Source organism: Mauremys reevesii, linkage group 4, assembly GCF_016161935.1.
Source record: "Mauremys reevesii isolate NIE-2019 linkage group 4, ASM1616193v1, whole genome shotgun sequence".
Lineage (NCBI taxonomy): Eukaryota > Metazoa > Chordata > Testudines > Geoemydidae > Mauremys > Mauremys reevesii.
Window position 1 is genome coordinate 46,177,551 of NC_052626.1, and position 19,571 is coordinate 46,197,121.

General features: G+C 44.3%; 1 protein-coding gene across 15 annotated transcripts in view; it reads right to left on the reverse strand.

The window, feature by feature from the left end:
* Positions 1-4,306: 4,306 nt before the first annotated feature.
* The window catches only part of LOC120404270 (protein only RNase P catalytic subunit), a 76,948-nt gene continuing 61,683 nt past the window's right edge, over positions 4,307-19,571 (reverse strand). For 8 of the 15 annotated variants that reach the window (XM_039536476.1, XM_039536477.1, XM_039536471.1 and 5 more), the window contains exons 6-8: positions 8,920-9,068; positions 6,366-6,561; positions 4,641-5,275 (exon numbers count right to left, since the gene is read on the reverse strand). In XM_039536476.1, the coding sequence (XP_039392410.1) occupies positions 5,147-5,275; positions 6,366-6,561; positions 8,920-9,068 (474 nt within the window). In that variant the 3' untranslated portion in view covers positions 4,641-5,146. Of the gene's footprint in view, positions 5,276-6,365; positions 6,562-8,919; positions 9,069-19,571 lie in introns of all 15 variants that reach the window. The other 7 variants (XM_039536481.1, XM_039536482.1, XM_039536483.1 and 4 more) reach the window with 4 other exon arrangements.

Consider the following 19,571-nt stretch of genomic DNA (forward strand, 5'->3'; position numbering starts at 1 on the left):
GGACATGAGGGCTCTGGCTGGGAGTGCGGGCTCTGGAACGGGGCAGGGCTGGGGATAAGGAGTTAGGGGTGCAGTCAGGCTGCCCTGGGGCTGGGGCCAGAGAGGACTCCACAGTCCCCTCAGCCCTCTCCCCTCCAGCAGTAGCGAGCTCCGGGAGAGGGGTCCCCCTCACCTCCCACCCCAGCAGCACACTCACCTGTCACCATCACTGCATGTGCTCCTAGGGACCGGGCCCCTCTCAGGTCCAGGAAGCCTCCTCGCCTCTGCTGTGGTGGGTGCCGGGGGGGGGGGGGGAGGGCTGCCATCATGTGTGTGCCTCCTCCCCTCCTCCCTCCACAGGCAGCGGCTGCGCTGCCACCTCAGCCTGCTGCCAGCACTGCTCCCTTTTGTAGCTGGCAGAGGCCGGCGAGGGAGCACAGCACAGAGCAGCAAGGCAGCTGCTTGCTGCCCAGGGCACAGGCAGGACCTGGGGGATGTGCGTGGGGGCAGCAGGCAGGGCTGGAGAACACTCCGGGGGAGGCACGCAGGGACAGCAGGCGGGGCTGGGGAATGCTCCAAGGGAGGTGCGTGGGGCGGCAGGTGGGGCTTGAGGAGACACCTGACCCTGAACATTGATGGAGCTGGGTCCCCAGGCCCTGAATTTGCTGGAGCATGGGCACCACGGGCCCATATAACTCACCACCCCTGGTCGTCCATACAAGCACTTCAAAGACAGCCTGAAGAGCAGTCTGCAATAGGTTGACATTAATCCCAAACTTGAGCAAATGGCTCAGGACAGGACTCACTGGCGGTCTCTGACAAGATCAGCATGCATCAGTTTCGAGCGGGATCGATGGAATAGTTTCCAGGCTGCACATGAAAGGTGCCATAGAGCTGTATCTTCAAACATCATGGATACAGACTTCCTATGCTCATAGGAAAAGCAACAAAGAATCCTGTGGCACCTTATAGACTAACAGACGTTCTGCAGCATGAGCTTTCGTGGGTGAATACCTACTTCTTGCATCTGAAGAAGTGGGTATTCACCCATGAAAGCTCATGCTGCAGAGAACGCCTGTTAGTCATGAAGAGTGGGTATATTCACCCAACTTCATGCTGCAGAACATCTGTTCATCTATAAGTGCTCTTTTACAGATCCAGACTAACATGGCTACCCTTCTGATACTATGCTCATAGGGTATAGTGACTCTGTATATCAGGGTTTGGTCTTCTGTCATATGCGTAGCCACAGATGAGATTTGTGATAACATTGTCATCATTGCCAGCAATGAACTACCAGTCTCAGCTCAAGCTAGCACCTAAAAATAGCAGTGTAGCCACAGTGGCACAGGCAACAGCTCAGGCTAACCACCTAAGTACAATGCCACCTAACCCCCGTTAGTCAGGGGACTAGCCCAAGCAGCCATCTGTGTCCCTGCAGCCACACTGCTACTTTTAGGTGCTAGCATGTGTCTGTCCACCCACCCTGGGAATTACACTTCCCAGCTGCCATGTAGGCATACACTTAGTGCTAATGAATGATAAACGGACATTCCTGGAGATTGAAAATCTATTTAAAGAACAGTAGGATCAGTTCAAGCTTCCTCATGGGGCTTGTACTGTCCTTCTAAAGTTTAGAATCTAAACAATGGAGACTTTCATCCTGCCTACATATAAAAACTTCTTAACAATAACTTCATACGAGTCCTGCGGTGGGGCAAGGAGGGGTGGGGCAAATGGGAGGAGGTGGGGTGGGGTGGGGTGTGATGGGAGGAAGAGGCAGTGAGGAAGGAAAGGGGATGGGATAGGGCAGGGGGAGGGAGATAGGGCAGGGGAATCTGGGAGTGAGGAGGATGGGGGAGGTGACAGTGGGGAGATGAAGAGGGAGGGGATGGGGCAGGGGACAGTGGGGAGGTGAAGCAGCAGTGGGGAAGGGGGATGGGATGGGGAAGAAAAGGGTCCAGGGGAATGGGCGGGGTGGGGGGATCCTGGTATATGGCTTCTCCTTGGCAGCAGCAGCAGCTGGGGCTACTCTGTTAAGCAGGCCAATAGAACCCCCACTCCGATAAGCCTCACCTCCCCTGCACCTGGACCACCCTGATAAGCCCCCCCCGCACCCAGACTCCCACCCCACTGAGTCCCAACCAGCTGCACCCAGACTCCCCCCACTAAGTCCCCCCCAACCAAATGCCCCCACCGAGCCCCAACCATCTTCAACTGGACCCCCTGCAGAGTCTCATTGCCTCTGCACCCAGAACCCATCAATGAGCCCCTGTAACTCCAGATCCCCCACTGAACTACCCACACCCAGATTGCCCCACACAGAACCCTCTCACCCCCCCACCTGGATCCCCCCACACTAAGCCTCTCCACACTTGGATCCTGCTGGGTTGAACCTGCCTACCCACACCTAGTATGCATGGTGAAGAGGGGCAGGAACCCAGAGTGTTTCTGGGGCAGGCCTGGCCTGGCCCTTGCACTGTGTCAGGGTCCAGTGCAGCTTCATTACCAAGTCCCTGTCCTGGGGGAGGAGGGGCTGCATGTGATCTCCTGTCTCCGTGCAGTCAGTGGCCTGTGCTCCCCACTGCCATGCTGGAGCCTCCACATTTATTTATTGACACAATTTGCAGAATTTTAAAATATTGTGCACAGAATTTTTATTTTTTTGGCACAGAATTCCCTCAGAAGTATACTACGTGGTACAGTCCCAAAGCTTCCAGTGCTGATAGATCATTTTATTTTGGTCCTTAGATTTAATTTCAGTTAAGTTCCTTTGATTTCCCTTTAAATATTCAGTAACAAATTGTGACATTTACTGGTATCTCCTAATTTATTATTTTAACATTAGTTTTTTGGAATCCCACCCATTCCAACCTGCTGGAAGTAATCCAAGCATGGAGTTGTATCTGTTTATATGAGCTGTCACCTCCAAAAGTCAAAGTCATTATCCAGTCCCAAATAATCTCTATGGATAGATATCAAGTGAAGAGTTTGTGGCTTAGATGCTGTGACCAGGCTTCTAGTGGGGAACCAGCTATGGTCACTCAATGAGGGTGAACTGCAAAGATTGGGGCAGACAGTCCCCATAAAGGTGGGTCTAAATGGCTTAGTCCTTTGCAACAAAATGCTGAAGTTAGCCTCTCCTTTGGAACAGTAAGGCTTGGGGAAAAATAAGGCCAAATGAATCCGCTGGTTGAGACTGAAATTTTTGACAACTTGCCTGTGCAGAGATATACCTTGTCTGTATAAAAAAATACATATGGTGAGTCTGCCATACAGTCCTGAATGTCACCAGCTCTCCTCGCTGATCTGACTGCAATTAAAAATGCATTTTTCAGAAAACAGGTTCAAATGGTGGGACCATCGGGGCAGATAAAGCCAAGTTAAGCCCCCCATGAAAAGAGCAGTTCTTTAATTGGAGGAAAAACTCTGACACGATCCCTCAGAAACTTCACAGTTGGGTGTGAAGAAATTGTATGCAGGTGATGTGCCAAAAAAGCAGCTAGGTAAATTCTGATCAAGCTAACATAATCCCTTGTTCACACCCTACACACTATTGTAATAATCTATGTACAAAGTATGCCCTGTAAGGTATCATTTGAAGACTCATAATTTGCTGGTCAGTATCATGCTGATAAAACATGTATTTTCCCATGTTCCAAATCCCACAGCCCTGCTCAAACTGAAGTTGACAAATAGGTCTGTCCTAAACAAAGGAATGAGTGCTCTGCTTAATTTGCATTTAAGTAGTAAACAGAGTCATCAAGCAGGGAGCAAAGAAAGCTCAAAGAGGTGAGGAAAAAGCAGCAGGGAACATCCTTCCTCATAGACTTTTTGTCTTCTGGTGCCTAGCTGGAAATGTTGTTCAAGAGAGGGACTGAAACTATAAAAAGAAGGTACAAACACCCCCCACCCATTGTATTCACACTTGAAGTGACAAAGGAACGTTTGTTGGACTCTGGGGGAGGCTTTGGTCAGTAAGACTGCTGAAAGCATATAATGAGAAACTTTGCTTGAATCTGCTATAGTTTATGAAGTTGGGTATTAGTAAACATCTTATATTTATTTTTCTTGTAACCATTTCTGACCTTTATGCCTCATTATTTGTACTCACTTAAAATCTCTCTCTTTGTAGTTAATAAACTTGTTTTACTGTTTATCTAATCCAGTGTATTTAAATTGAAGTGTCTGAAAAACTATTTGAAATAATAAATTGGCATATTATTCTGCTAAAGGAATAACAGACTTAATATAACTTGTAGCGTCCAGGAGAGGGCTGGGCAGTACAGGACATACATTTCTGGTGGAAAATCTAAGACTGGGGAAGTGCAGTTAGACAATACCCTGCAGTATAACCAAGAATGTTGAAAGCCAGAGTGTACGTGTAAGTGTGTATGGCAGGCTGCAGTTACACACAGACATTCAGGGTGTGGCTTGCATGCTGGAAAGCTCTTTGTGAGTGGCCCAGGTGGGAGCTACTTCATTTGGTAAGAGGCCTATCAGCTTTCTTATACTGCAAAACTTGACAGTGAATTTTTCTTCAGATCCTTCCACAAAGATTAATATTGCATTTGCATCTGACTTTCTTGTATAAGGATGGTAGATGGAAAAAACAGGATTCACAACTGTCAGACAAATAGTTAATAAATAATTATAATGGTTTACAACACTTTTTCTGTAATTTATACCACTTTTGCTGTCTTCTAATTAACTCAAGTTTCTATGAGAGGCTATACAAAATTCAGCTGTCATATTATTGCCCACAGTGAAGTCCCTAATATGATCAATTTTTATTTAAAAAACAAACTATTATTTTAACTAAGAAATAAATTCAAGATTTTATATCTTTGGAAATTTAGAAGCTAAAATTTATTAGGACGATCTATGGACCATCCTAGTGCTTAATCCCTTCATCACCTCATCCCAATAAAATCTTAATAAATGGTGCCATAACAAATCTCTTATTTACTACAGGGCAAAATGAACTCTGACTTCAATAGAGTTACAGCAGGTATGAATTCGGTGAACTATGTTTACTGAACATTTAGTCAGCTGCAGGGTTCATATTTGGTGTATTAATTCCATGACTGTGCATGATCACTGGATTCTGCCTGTTAGCAACAGTAGCAAACAATTGTAGTTTTAGTTTGTAAAACTGCATTCTTTATTATTTCCGTTGAAGGCAAAGCCATTTTGTTGGCACTTCATAGGAATATCTTTCCACCAGCTGTTCATCATAGGGAATATGCCAAGTGTCACCAGTAGTCTGTACCACGGTGTCGTAAGTGAGAATAGGCTGTGGGTAAAGACAAGAAAAAAATGTTATATTGATTTTGCTCAATGGAAAAAAAATAAAAATGTTGTAATGACTAGCAAACATTTCCTGCCCTTTCTCAGGAGTATTAGTGGAAAGCTGTTGGATGGTTTTGCAGAACAGCAAACACAAAAAGCAGAGCATGTTAAAGTAAATAGATAGGTAGTCTGACTGCAAGCAACACTGGATATTTCTGTTCATAAACCTTGCACCCAACCCACCTAAGAAGTGTATAAATCCCAGTTAATATAAATATACAAAATGTTAACGGAGTCCTAGTATTCTTCTCTAACTATATTCTGTTGAACTCAAAAAGCACCACCACAGGAATCTCTTTGTTGACTTCAAGATTTCTACTGTTTACTTGATCTTTTTCACTGGACCATGACTCATCTCAATATTTTTTCTCTACACAGAATCTTTCTGGTTTGTGTACCTTTAAATATTTGATCTTGATATGAAGACATCAAGAGATAGAAAAGGGGTCAGCAACCTTTGGCATGAGGCCCATCAGGGTAATCCGCTGGCGGGCTGCAAGACATTTTGTTTACATTGACTGTCTGAAGGCATGGCCCCCCGCAGCTCCCAGTGGCCGTGGTTCGCTGTTCCTGGCCAATGGGAGCCGCAGAAAGCAGCGAACCGCGGCCACTGGGAGCTATGGGGGGCCGTGCCTCCAGACAGTCAATGTAAAGAAAATGTCTCACGGCCTGCCAGCGTATTACCCTGATGGGCCGTGTGCTGAAGGTTGCCAACCCCTGAGATAGAGAATCTGTAAAGGCAAACATGTAACTGTGCAGGTAAATAGATGTTTATGCCCTTGAAGTGTCACTTTCTTGTCTGTTAATCAGTCCTCTTGCCTACAATGGCAAATCACACATTTTGTGAGCAAAAGTGCTATTTGTGAGTGAAACTGGAGTTTTGAGCACACTGCCTCTTATGTGCTCATCCATACAAATTCTGCCCTTAGGTCTCAATAGGAATTTTTTCTACAGTTTTTTATTAGTTGTGGCTCATATTTTATGCATTTAATGAGTATTTTCTGTATGTTTTCTGAAGAGAACAGAGAACTTACCTGAAATTTTATTCTCTTTCCTGGCCAGTAGTGGGAAAGCACCATTTGGTGTCCACGCTGCCACTTAAAGAACAGATGCCGAGTAAGATTGTCGGGAAGACAAGCCTTGTGATCTCGCAGGAGGTCTCTAGTAAGAAACTTACAATGACTTCCTGAGTGAAGAGTGGCATATAATAGGAAGGGGTCATCTTCTGACCTAAATAAACCACAAAGAGTAAAGATGGACGTCACTCATGGGCACTAAAAGGATGCAGGAAATGAATCAAGCATTCAGCTGAATTTTATTCATCATCATTAATGCAAATTCCCATCACCACTAAGCTCTCTGTTAAAACAAAGAACTTTTCCTGTTTACCACAAAGCATCCAAATGTTCGGAAGGGAATTAAAATTTAGCTGCCTAGTAGAAAGAACGTATTCCTTCCCACTACAACACAGCAAGTAACAAAATGGTAACTTACTATGTGATTTAACAATAAACTGCTACTGTGAACAGAAGCACTAACAGTCAGATTGTGTCTTCAGGGGCTCCACACACGTGCACAAAACTGTACTGCATCCATACAGATCAATAATTTCATGCGAGCATCTGAGTGTCTCTAGTGCAGCGGTCGGCAACCTTTCAAAAGTGGTGTGCTGAGTCTTCATTTATTCTCTCTAATTTAAGGTTTTGCATGCCAGTAATATATTTTAACATTTTTAGAAGGTCTCTTTCTATAAGTCTATAATATATAACTAAACTATTGTTGTATGTAAAGTAAATAAGGTTTTTAAAATGTTTAAGAAGCTTCATTTAAAATTAAATTAAAATGCAGAACCCCCCGGACTGATGGCCAGGACCTGGGCAGTGTGAGTGCCACTGAAAATCAGCACGTGTGCCGCCTTCAGTACATGTGCCATAGGTTGCCTACCCCCTGCTCTAGTGTCATGCATAACACAGTGTAACTCTGATTCATAGACTTGTGGGTGGGTTCATTCCCAAGAAACGTGAAGACTTTTTCAGAGAATATACTCGACTTCATATTCATTGAAATGAGACAGATGTGGGATGGGGAGGGGACATTAATTTTTTTGTTCAACTTTTTATCCCTCCCTGAGAAAAGCCCCATTACATAACAACAGCTCTGCAATTCTACAGTACTTTCCATCCAAGGATCTAAAATAGGTAAGTCAGAAGAACTGCTGCACATTCATTATAGGTGGAGCCAGCAGGTGTATCTATAGTTAACACTGTGCATTACAAGATTCTGTTTTCAGTTGCTTACAACTTTGCCAAACTTTAACCATTCAGTTTGAAATTTTCCATGCTGGGTTTCTGCTCAGGCTGGATAGTGTGGGGTTTTTTTTTTTTTTTTTTTTTTGAAGTTTCAGCAAAATTGGTTTACCTGCTTCTGAGAAGATTAAGAAAAAATGCAGTTTTGCCCATGTTAAAAATTATTACAACCATTTTGCCAAGAAGCTCTCTAGCACCTCCAAACTGAAGCAGGGACTTAAATTCAGCATGGTGGACAGGGGAGTCTTTGTGCCGGGGATGTGCCTTTTCCTGTTCCCATGAAAAACAACCCCATTGGCCAAGTGATGAGCTTTTGAAAAAATCTTAGCTAAATTCTCTGTAGATTCCATCTACACTTAGCTGCCAAACTCTAACAAGTCTCTACTGAGCATGTGTGAACTAAGATTTTTCAAAAACACTTCCCTTTCCAGAACCTGGAGTAGAACTCAAGGTTCCCTACTCTCAACATTCCTCTGCTGTCAAGAAATATTTGGCAAAATGTGCATCTCATCCCCTTCTAGTACTGGTCCACACAGAGCACTGGTTTTCAACTGGTGGTCCACAGACTATGTCTAAGATTTCCAAAAGGGTCCGTACCACCATTCAAAATTTTTTAGGGATCCACAAATGAAAAAGGTTGAAAACCACTGACATATAGGATGACAATCTATACTATCAGTTAATCTGTTAGCTCAATTGGCAGGGGTCTACCTGTGGATCTAAAGGTTCCTACCCTGCTGATGATTCATATAGGTGTCAATATACATACATCTACACAGCACTCAAACACCCGTGGCTGGCCCAAGTCAACTGACTTGGGCTCGCTGCGCTTGGACTGTGTGGCTGTAAAATTGCTGTACATTCAGGCTCACGCTGGAGCCTGAGCTTTGGGATCCCATGAGGGGTGAGGATCCCAGAGCCTGGGCTCAAACCTGAGCCGGAATATCTACACAGCAATTTTTTGCCCCACAGCCCGAGCTGGCTGACTCGGGCCAGCTGCGGGTCTTTTAATTCAGTACAGACATACCCTAAGACTCTACATTATTAGAGTTCTGTATTTTAGCACAATTTTTAATCTGTTTTCTCTGACCATTTAGACTGTAAACTCCATGGAGCAAGGAATATATTGTTCTCTTTTGCATATATAGGGCTGAGCTCTGTCAGTGCTTAATAATAAATAGTATTGTAGTAAGTCACAAAATTAGATGGTTTAAGTAATTAAAAATAAAAATGAATCTAGTTTTGACCGCCAGTAAATTGAGTCATCTTCTTCAATACTTACACATCTTCAGCAAAGAAGAAGTCTGCTTTCTTCTGCATAGCAGCGACAATGTGCCTTTTCCAGCTATGAGACCCAGTCAGCATGTGTTTGCGGCCCAGCACGAGCAACCGCAGATTCTGCTGTGCCAGGTGGAAGACAACATCAAGTAGCTGCGGGAAACAAAAGCAAAAGCACAGACTGTTTTAGCTGTAAAAACAAGAATGACAGGAAATATATTTTCTTCTCTACGTCTTTAGTCAAGGGATTCCTATCATTTCCCTGGACAGTCTCCCAGGAATCTTTCCTAGGGTCAGCAGTAGGTAGGAAACTCTCATTTTTAAGTATAAAAAAATTAACTAACCTGTTAAAAAGTGTCAATTATCAAACACATACACAAAAAGAAAAATGTACTGTTATTAACTGCTTTAAACTTTTGCAACATTCTTGTAATTAATACATGGGAATTGATGCAGAGCTCCCTGGACAGCTCAACAGGTAAGAGTCAAATGGAAGACTTGAATCACCTTGGGATTCTCGCACCAGGAATGGTGCTGAGGTGAAGCCCTTGAGCTTAGTCAAGGAAGTGAGGAAGGCTTGATTATTTAGCCTGTGCTGCTCCAGTAGCACCACCTACTGTAGTGGTTGCAAAAGTATAATTGATAGGTACTGCTCTAAAAGAGGAAGAGAGACTATAAAACAGGGGTCGGCAACCTTTCAGAAGTGGTGTGCCGAGTCTTCATTTATTCACTCAGATTTAAGGATTTGCGTGCCAGTAATACATTTTAATGTTTTTAGAAGGTATCTTTCTATAAGTCTATAATATATAACTAAACTATTGTTGTATGTAAAGTAAATAAGGTTTTTAAAATGTTTAAGAAGCTTCATTTAAAATTAAATTAAAATGCAGAGCCCCCTGGACCGGTGGCCAGGACCCAGGCAGTGAGAGTGTCACTGAAAATCAGTTTGCATGCCGCCTTCGGCACGTGTGCCATAGGTTGCCTACCCCTGCTATAAAAGTATGAAGGGGTTGATGAAAGCATCATTAAAACCAGTATCAACCAATGCATGAATCAATATTCCAGGGTGGTAAAAGTCATCACTATGCTAGATTCTCCACTGAGGGACCGTACACCAAAGGTGCAAGTTAGAACTGCACCTGTGCCATTCTAACTTGTGCTGGGGCCAGGTCACTGAGGATCAGGGAGCCACAACTGGCTCCCTGTGGCTTTCCCTCTCCATTGCACCCAGGCAGAGATCGGACAGGGTGGAGAACCTAACCCTTTAAGTACACTGAACACACATATGGATTGACTGCAAATTAATAGCATTACCATATTGCCCAAAAAAGGAGGAAAATTAGTTCCTGAGATTGCAGTACATTGCCTGGGGACTATACATACAAATGCTTTAGGAAAGAGAGCTCCCTAATTCTTTATTGCTATTGCCTCCATAGTCTGTTAGTATTTTTTCCTCTATCACTGCTGACTCCCTAGCCCTCTCCCCAGCCCCTCCTCCCCCTTGTTTCTTCTCCCACCCTCTCCTCCTCTTTGTGACTGTTTTCAACAGGCTCCTTTGCCATAGGAACAAGACAGGGTTCGCTTAGTAGCCACGGAAGTGGGAAAGGGAGCCAAAAATGTTTTATGGTTTATTGTCTGCTGGCTCTCCTAGCTGCTGCTGCTATAATACTGGAACGATGGGGGTGAAGGCTCTGTACACTGAGCCCTGGTCTAGACTACAAATGTATGTCAGTATAGCTGTGTTGGTACCCACACCCCTGAGTGATGCAGTTATACCAACCTAACTCCTGGTGTAGACAGTGCTATGTCAATGAGAGGGCTTCTCCCATTGCCATAGCTACTGCATCTCGGGGAGGTGGACTACCTACGCCATCAGGTGAAGCTTTCCCATTGCCATAGGTAGTGTCTTCACAAAGCGCTACAGTAGCACAGCTGCACTGGTGCAGGTCTGTAAGTGTAGACAAGTCCAAGTTTAAAGATGGGCCTCGGTGGTCTCAGTGCTGGAGCGGAGCACTGGAGTTTACTAGTGACTGACAGAGTTGGCTGCCATTTGCAGGAGATCATGCTAGACATCCAACATTTCTTTACATACATGGGGTCTACTTTCCTCTGCTTGAAAGAAATAGCTCATAATATGGCTAGACAATAACTAAATAATATGGTTTTAGCCTATAAAATGGCAGATAAAGTAAGTTGTCTGACATGCTCTCTCTCTCTCTCTGTTGCAAGGATAGGTTCCTTGGTTTATGGCTGACTTAGAACAATGATTCCTTAGCTCTCGTCCAACAAAGCCTGATGCCAACTCTGTCCACATATCTATTCACATATCTATTCAGAGGACACCATCATAGGACCTAATCACATTAGCCACACTATCAGAGCCAATGTACATGGCAAACGGGCATTGCCTGCACATCTACCAATGTGATATATGCCATCATGTGCCAGCAATACACGTTTGCCATGTACATTGGACAAACTGGACAGTCTCTATGCAAAAGAATAAATGGACACAAATCAGACGTTAAGAATTATGACATTCAAAGAACAGTCAGAGAACACTTCAACCTCCCTGGCCACTCAATTACAGACCTCAAAGTCGCAATACTCCAACAAAAAAACTTCAAAAACAGACTCCAGTGAGAAACTGCAGAATTGGAATTAATTTGCAAACTGGACACCATTAAATTAGACTTGAATAAAGACTGGGAGTGGATGGGTCGTTACACAAAGTAAAAACTATTTCCTCATGCTAATTTTTTGCCCTACTGTTACTCACTCCTTCTTGTCAACTGTTGGAAATGGGCCATCCTGATTATCACTACAAAAGTTGTTTTTTTTCTCCTGCTGATAATAGCCCACCTTAATTGATTACTCTCGTTATAGTTGGTATGGCAACACCCATTTTTTCATGTTCTCTGTGTATATATACACCTTCCTACTGTATTTTCATCTGCATGCATCCGATGAAGTGGGTTTTAGCCCACGAAAGCTTAAGCTCAAATAAATTTGTTAGTCTCTAAGGTGCCACAAGTACTCCTCGTTCCTTTTGCTGATACAGACTAACACGGCTACCACTCTGAAACCTGTCAGATTATATATATTTTTAAATAACAAATTTCCTTATCTATGTTCCTAATAACACATTAGAGCTGAAATAATTTTACAGTTCAATTATATTTTCTCACTATTTATGTTGTTTACTTTTTGCATATTTCAACTGTACAGGAATAATTGATTGGTCTGTTTCACTTTTTTATAGTCACTTTCACTCTCCAGCGCAGGCCAGGTGCTGCAATGTTTGGGATGCAAACACTGAAGGAGAACATGTTTGGTTTCTTAAAACTGTTTCCACAGAAATTAAAAGTATTAATGGAAATATTTTTGGTGGTTTTCTAAAAATTGATTGTTACAACATGTAGAGCCAGATCCTAAGCTGCTGTAAGTCAATGCTATTCCAATGTACTGATTTATACTACTTCAAATTTTTACAACTCTTCTTTTTGCCATTTACATCATTTCCACTCAAATGCCTATTTACCATAATCCCATCTAACTAACCAGTTCACACAGTCTTTTCATTATGCACAAAACCTTTTTTTAAAATAATGAATTCTTCAGGGCAAGGCTATATTGCTTTAATAAAACATTGTGTTCAAAGTATTTCCACGTGGTAGAATTAACTGCATGCAATGACTTTCAGGAAATGAAGTCTGACTTTGGGTAAAGCATCACACAGTGGGCTGAGAATGGCAGAGAGATTTTCTGAGTAATCCTAGACAGCAAATTTTCCATTTTTGATAGCGGTACAGTAGCGATTCTATAGTTGATGTAACTAGCATATTCTTAAAAGTGACTTGAAGAGAAAAAGGAAATGGACTTGTGCTTTCTTTTTGCCTTTTTTTTTTTTAAATGCACAAGACAACTGAAAGGTTGGGACATGGAGTTGTTTGATTTTTTCCCCCAGCTTGTTTTTGACTTAAGACTATCAAATCTTAGGGTTGGCCCACACACAAACTGCCACCCAAATAACTAAACTGGTTTTAATTAACATCTAATATTTTGTTTCTGAAGTTTATGTATGGACATTCTTATTCTGAAATACAAGTGTCTTATTTTGATTTAGCATAAGTCAATTCCTTTCTCACTTAAACGCAGGCCTGCTCTACTGGTTTAAATAAAAGTGTAATTTTAAACTGACTGAGTTATATCAGACACACATAAACAGTTTAAACCTAAGTTATGTTGGCTTACCTTGCACGTGTAAATTTAGAGTACTTAAAAGTAAATTTACTTCTACTCTGAAATCAGAGTGCCCACACACAGAACTTGCACCAAAATAACAAAAGGTGCAAATTACAACAAATTTATTATTTCGGTGTAAGTTTGTCTGTAGACCAGCCCTTGGTCAATGAGAAACAGGTTCAACTAAACTCAGAAAAGGCATTCAAAGTAAAATAAGTTTGTCTACAGAGGTCAGAGGAGTTTGCACCACTTTAACTTGTGCAGACAACCCCTTATGCAGTCTGAATAAAAAAACTTCTCCTTGTACTTATCCAGGGTTCACCCTGCTTGGTATCAAGGGGATGTCATAATCCTACTTTCTCTACTCATTCACATAGGCTTTCTGAAAAAACAAGACCAGACTTTAAATGAAAAAATCATGTTTTAAAATTTTATCCATCAAACCCTTTCACCATCCCTCCTCTCCAAAAAAAATCCCCAAACCCAAACACCCAACTTTCAGGTCTTCTTTATACAGCATGAGGAGCAAAAGACCATTTTAAAAACCCTTCGTAGGTCACATTTATCTTCTCCTGTTTCCTGGAGTTTCCCCTGTAAACTGAAGCATCTTGACGGATTGATGATCATCTTTGTTTCTGACCCCAAAATGAAACTATGAAGGTGTTGGCATTTATCTGGTACTGGAGAGGGGTGGCTACAGTTTTTTGTCTCCCTGCTTAATAGTAAAATTAATACTTGGCATACATTTTTATATCTCTTTGAAAAAAACCCAAATCCTGAGTTTTTTTCTCAGTTTATTCCACCTCTCTACCTCACGCAAAGTCCTTACTCTGCCTTCGTTGAGATATTATATGAGCAAAGACCAAGATTTGATGCAGTATTTTAGGATTATGATAAACTAATTTGTTGGACTCTAGGGTCTTGTGTTATTTGTAGATTTGATGCTCACCACTGCAGCATCTAGCCACTGTACAAAATTTAAAATATAAACACATGTACAATCTTCAAAGAGTGCAAAATCCCAGCCTTTTGATTCTTATTGGATCTTCCTGGCTGAAGCATCAATAATTATGTGAAAGCTAGACTGGAAAGGTACACGGCTTTGCACTGTTCCTTTAAGCCATGTAAATTGGACTCTGATGGATTAGGAGGGGGTTGGCTGAAAAGAGGTGACCAGAAAAATTCAGTCATAGACTCTCCACGGAGTACTTCCAGCTACCAGATCCCCCCACCAAGTTCAAAACTAAGGGCTGACAGGTTTGTATAATTTTTGGTGATGCCCAGAACGGGTCCAAGTTTCGTCCCCGCACACACACACACACTGGGATGGGGTGCAGGATGGGGAGCAGCCGAGCAGGGGATGGGCTCTGGGAAGGAGTTTGAATGCAGGGTCTGAGCTGGGGCAGAGGGTTGGGGTGCAGGAGGGGATCTGGGGGACAGGCTCTGGGAGGGAGTTAGGCTGTGGAGTGCAGGCTGGGGAAGGGGGTTGGAGTTCAGGACGGGGTGCAGGGGACAGGCTCTGGGAGGGAGTTAGGGTGCGGGGTGCAAGCTGGGGCAGGGGGTGGGGTGCAGGAGTGGATGCAGGGGGCAAGCTCTGGGAGGGAGTTTGGGGGCAGGGTGCAGAGTCTGGGCTGGGGTAGGGGTGCAGGAGAGGGTGAGGGGTGCAGCGCTGACCTCAGGTGGCTCCTGAAAGCAACCCGCACACCCCTCAGGCAGAAGCTCCTAGGTGGGGGGCTGGAGGGGTCTCCATGCGCCGCTGCCCACAGGCACCGTCCCTGCAGCTCCCATTGACTGCAACTTGCGGTGGCGGCAGCGTGCGGAGACATGCTCCCCCTCAGAGGCCACAGGAACATACCGGCCACTTCCGAAAGCAGAGCAGGCAGGCAGGAAGCCGCCTTAGCCCCGTTGCGCTGCCAGTGGAGAGACCCAGCCCTGAACTGTGGTGGAGAAGGGCCCCCGTGCTCTCATATTGGTGGAGCATGGGCCCTACAGGCCTATACAACTCGCCGCCCCTGCTGACAGGAAGAGTGCCTCAACTGATTTCAGTAGTCACAATGAGACAACAAAGAAGGGGCAATGCTAAGACCAGTCTACATATGGCCTCAATTCAGCAATCAGGATAACTACTCCGGTACTGCCTCTAAGGCCATGTCTACACTAACCAAGGATAGACGCTGCTGCGATCGATGCTGCGGGGGTCGATTTAGTGTCTCTAGTGAAGACCCGCTAAATCGACCGCAGAATGCTCTCCGGTCAACTCCGGTACTCCACTGGAACAAGAGGAGTAAGGTAAGTCGATGGGAGAGCATCTCCCAACGACGCAGCGCGGTGTAGACACTGCAGTAAGTTGACCTAAGCTACGTCAACTCCAGCTACGTTATTCACATAGCTGGAGTAGCAGAACTAAGGGTACGTCTACACTACAGGATTATTCCGATTTTACATAAACCGGTTTAGTAAAACAGATTGTATAAAGTCGAGTGCACGTGGCCACACTAAGCACATTAATTCGGTGGTGTGCGTCCATGGTCCGAGGCTAGCATCGATTTCTGGAGCGTTGCACTGTGGGTAGCTATTCCGTAGCTATCCCATAGTTCCCGCAGTCTCCCCCACCCCTTGGAATTCTGGGTTGAGATCCCAGTGCCTGATGGGGCAAAAATCATTGTCGCGGGTGGTTCTGGGTAAATGTCGTCAGACATTCCTTCCTCTGGGAAAGCAACGGCAGACAATCATTTAGCGCCCTTCTTCCCTGGATTGCCCTGGCAGACGCCATAGCATGGCAACCATGGAGCCTGTTTTGCCTTTTGTCACTGTCACCGTATGTGTACTGGATGCCGCTGACAGAGGCGATACAGCAGCACTACACAGCAGCATTCATTTGCTTTTGCATGATAGCAGAGACGGTTATCAGTCGTTCTGTACCGTCTGCTGCCATTGTAAATTGGCAATGAGATGACGGTTATCAGTCGTTCTGTACTGTCTGCTGCTGTCATGGGTGCCCCTGGCTGAGGTTGGCCAGGGGCGCAAAGACAAAAATGGGAATGACTCCCCGACATACCCCGGTAGTATAGACAAGACCTTTGTGTGTCAGCATTTGCAATGATGGAACATATTGGGGTTTGCTTCTGCTTGAAGTAGGAGTAAAACTTGATAAACTCAATCAGAGCAAACCCTTCCAAGTCCATGTTTACACTTAAGGGTTAGCAATGGCCAAAGACTGTTGAATTGGGGCTACACCCAAATGTATACAAGGCTTAGGGAAGCTAGATCCCTGCCCTTAAGTGTTTAAAAATCATAAAGAACATGACTAGATTGTAAATGCTAGTCAATTGGACTTTCTGCTCCCACAGAACACAGCTCCTATCTTAGTGGCACCAGTGATTCTGTACTTTAAAGTGGAAGTTACTTCCACTGAATAAGGGAAACAAAGTTAAAGTGTTTGGGGAAACATTTTGGAGGTGTGAGTATTAAATTGCTTCAGTTTTGCAATGGAAAAACTAACAGTTAACTAAAATATGAAGAAAATTAAGTGGAATTACCGTAAGAAAAGTGATTAAAAATCTTTCATGCACAATAGCGCCACCCTCCACATTCCATTAAAATTAACCTTTATTCATACAAACTAAAATGTTGCCTGAACCCTAGAATAATCCATTTTTGCTATTTAAAAAAAAACCATGATCCTTCCTGAATACTCCTGTTCTTGATGCTACTTTACTCAAGGGTACTTTGTGTCTAATTTTAGACTTGGACATTTATTTCTGGTGGTCAATACATTGTCACAACACTTGTGCTGGGGGATTTCCTAACTGAGTATACTCCCACGCCTGACTGTTTCTCAAGAAAGGAAGACATCAGACATACCATCAACTACTTTTAGTCATAAAGAAAACAGATTATAGCACAAGTACAAGAAAAGAGCAGCAGAAGTTCCTTGCCTAAAAAGGCACAAATAAACCCTTTCTTGATCTGTCAAATAATTCAAACAGTTATCTAAAAAATAAAGTTACCTAATTGCTCTTCCATGTAACTGCATAATGCAAATGTTCTTCCTGTAATAAGATTCCATGCAGCAGAATTTGTATGAAGGTTGCCACACTACTTAAGTGTGCAAATATCAGCTATGCAACTGGATAATTTGTTCAGCAGGAAGTCTTTGGAAGACAATTGAAAAAAATGGCACAAATACACACATGCCACTTGAGAATTCTCATAATCAACTCCTCTCCGTCTACAACATTTCATGTTAACTTGAGCCTGACAGCCTTACTGACCTCAGTGAGGACCAGTAAGTGCCTTTGACATGTTATTCAGTCAAATCAAGGATTCCACCTCCAGCAGTGAACAGAAACTGATGCTTCAAAGAAAGGTGAAAGCATCCTGTAATTCAGCCTAATAATTGTGCATTGCCATGGAGAAAAAATACTTCCTAACATTTACAGGCAATTAATTTATTCCCTGAAAATTTAGGATTGCTTTCCCTACATCATCTTAGCTTGCATAATTACAAGCGTTATCCCGTCTCAACAAATCCTACTAAATTACCTGTCTGAATGTATTTCTGTGTTACTCAACACCACACGAAGAATAAGCTGTATAAAAAGTTTCCTTATTTTTTAAAATATGTGCTACCCTCTAGTTTCATTCAGCATCCTTTGTTCTCATATTGAGAACACAGTAAGGAGGAGGAACCAGTTAGTTCTCATTCCACCTAGAGGCGGCTCTAGCTTTTTTGCCGCCCCAAGCACAGCAGTCAGGCTGCCTTCGGCGTCATGCCTGCGGGAGGTCCCCAGTCCCGCGGATTCAGTGGCTTGACTGCGGGAGGTCTGCCGGTCCCGCGGCTTCGGCATACGTGCTGCCGAATTGCCGCCGAATCCATGGGACCGGCGGACCTCCCGCAGGCAAGCTACTGAAAGCTGCCTGACTGCTGCCCTCGCAGGGACCGCCAGGGAACCCCCCCATGGCTTGCTGCCCCAGGCACATGCTTGGAGCGCTGGTGCCTGGACCCACCGCTGAGTCTACCCTACATTATTTTATAGATCTCATTCTAGTACTTATTACCCTTCCCCTAGCTGAATGGAATCTCTTGTTGGTCTTCAGGTGTACGGCTTCTGATGGTATAAACAATGATTGTTGTTAATCTGCACCATGCCTCTTAACCAGTTTGCTTGCCCTTTGCTGAACATCTGCAGTCTTGTTTCTTGAAGGGAGGTGATTAAAATTAATAAAATAATGATAACTTACACAAATATATCATACCATTCATTTGAGGATCTCAGCGCATATTACAAATTTTCAATAATAAAGTCACACAACATCCCTGAGAAATAGATATTATAATCTCCATTTTGCAGATGATGAAAATGAGGCAAGAAGAGGTTAAAGAGATTTGTCCATGTTCACACAGCAAGTTACTGGTAGTGCAAAGAAGAACTCAAAATCAGACACATGTTCTGCCAGCACATGAACACAGTTCTTAAGGAACAGGCACACAGCTGTTTTGTCACTGTCATCATTTAATTTATTCTTACTTTCTATTCCCTTTTACATATTTCAAAGCAACATTATTCCTTTCCAAGTGCTGCCGTACACTGGGCAGACATTTTCACTGAGCTATTTATGAAGATTCTGGATTTTATCTCTGACAGGATCCTGCCAGGGCCAGTGCAAGGATGTTTCGCTCCCTAGGCAAAACTTCTACCTTGCGCCCTCCCCCGTCCCCGAGCCCTGCAGCAGCTCCCTGCCTGCCCCGCCCTGAGGCTCCCCCCCCGCGGCAGCTCCCCACACCCTCCGCCCTGCAGCAGCTCCCCCGCGGCAGCTCCCCACCCCCCTCTGCCCTGAGACCCCCTCCCCCCGGTGGCAGCTCCCCCCAGCCCAGGGAGCCGTGCTGCAGCTCCCCACCCCAGCTCACCCCTGCTCCGCCTCCTCCCCAAGCACGCCGTCGCTGCTTCACTTCTCCCGCCTCCCAGGCTTGCGGCACCTAAGCTGATTGGCGCCGCAAGCCTGGGAGGCAGAAGAAGTGAAGCAGCGACGGTGTGCTCGGGGAGGAGGCGGAACAGGGGTGAGCTGGTTCGGGGAGTTCCCCTGTGTGCCGCCGCCCCCCCTTACTTGTTGCAGGCAACCCTCCCCACGCCCTCCTACCCCAGCTCCCTCCGCCTAAATGCCAGCAGCGACCGGGGCGGCTGAAGATCTGGCCGCCGCGGTCACTGCAGAAGAAAATTCCGCCCCCCAAATCCTGGTCGCCTAATAGGTTGCACTGGCCCTGGATCCTGCTAGTTCAGAGCCTATCATATTAAAAGTTTCTTCCCTGTATGCATTTATTCTCATTTATGAAAATTACATTTAAATTTTCCACTGCCCAATCCCTTAATTTAATTAGAGCCTTCTTGAATTTCTCCTTAACTTTAGCAT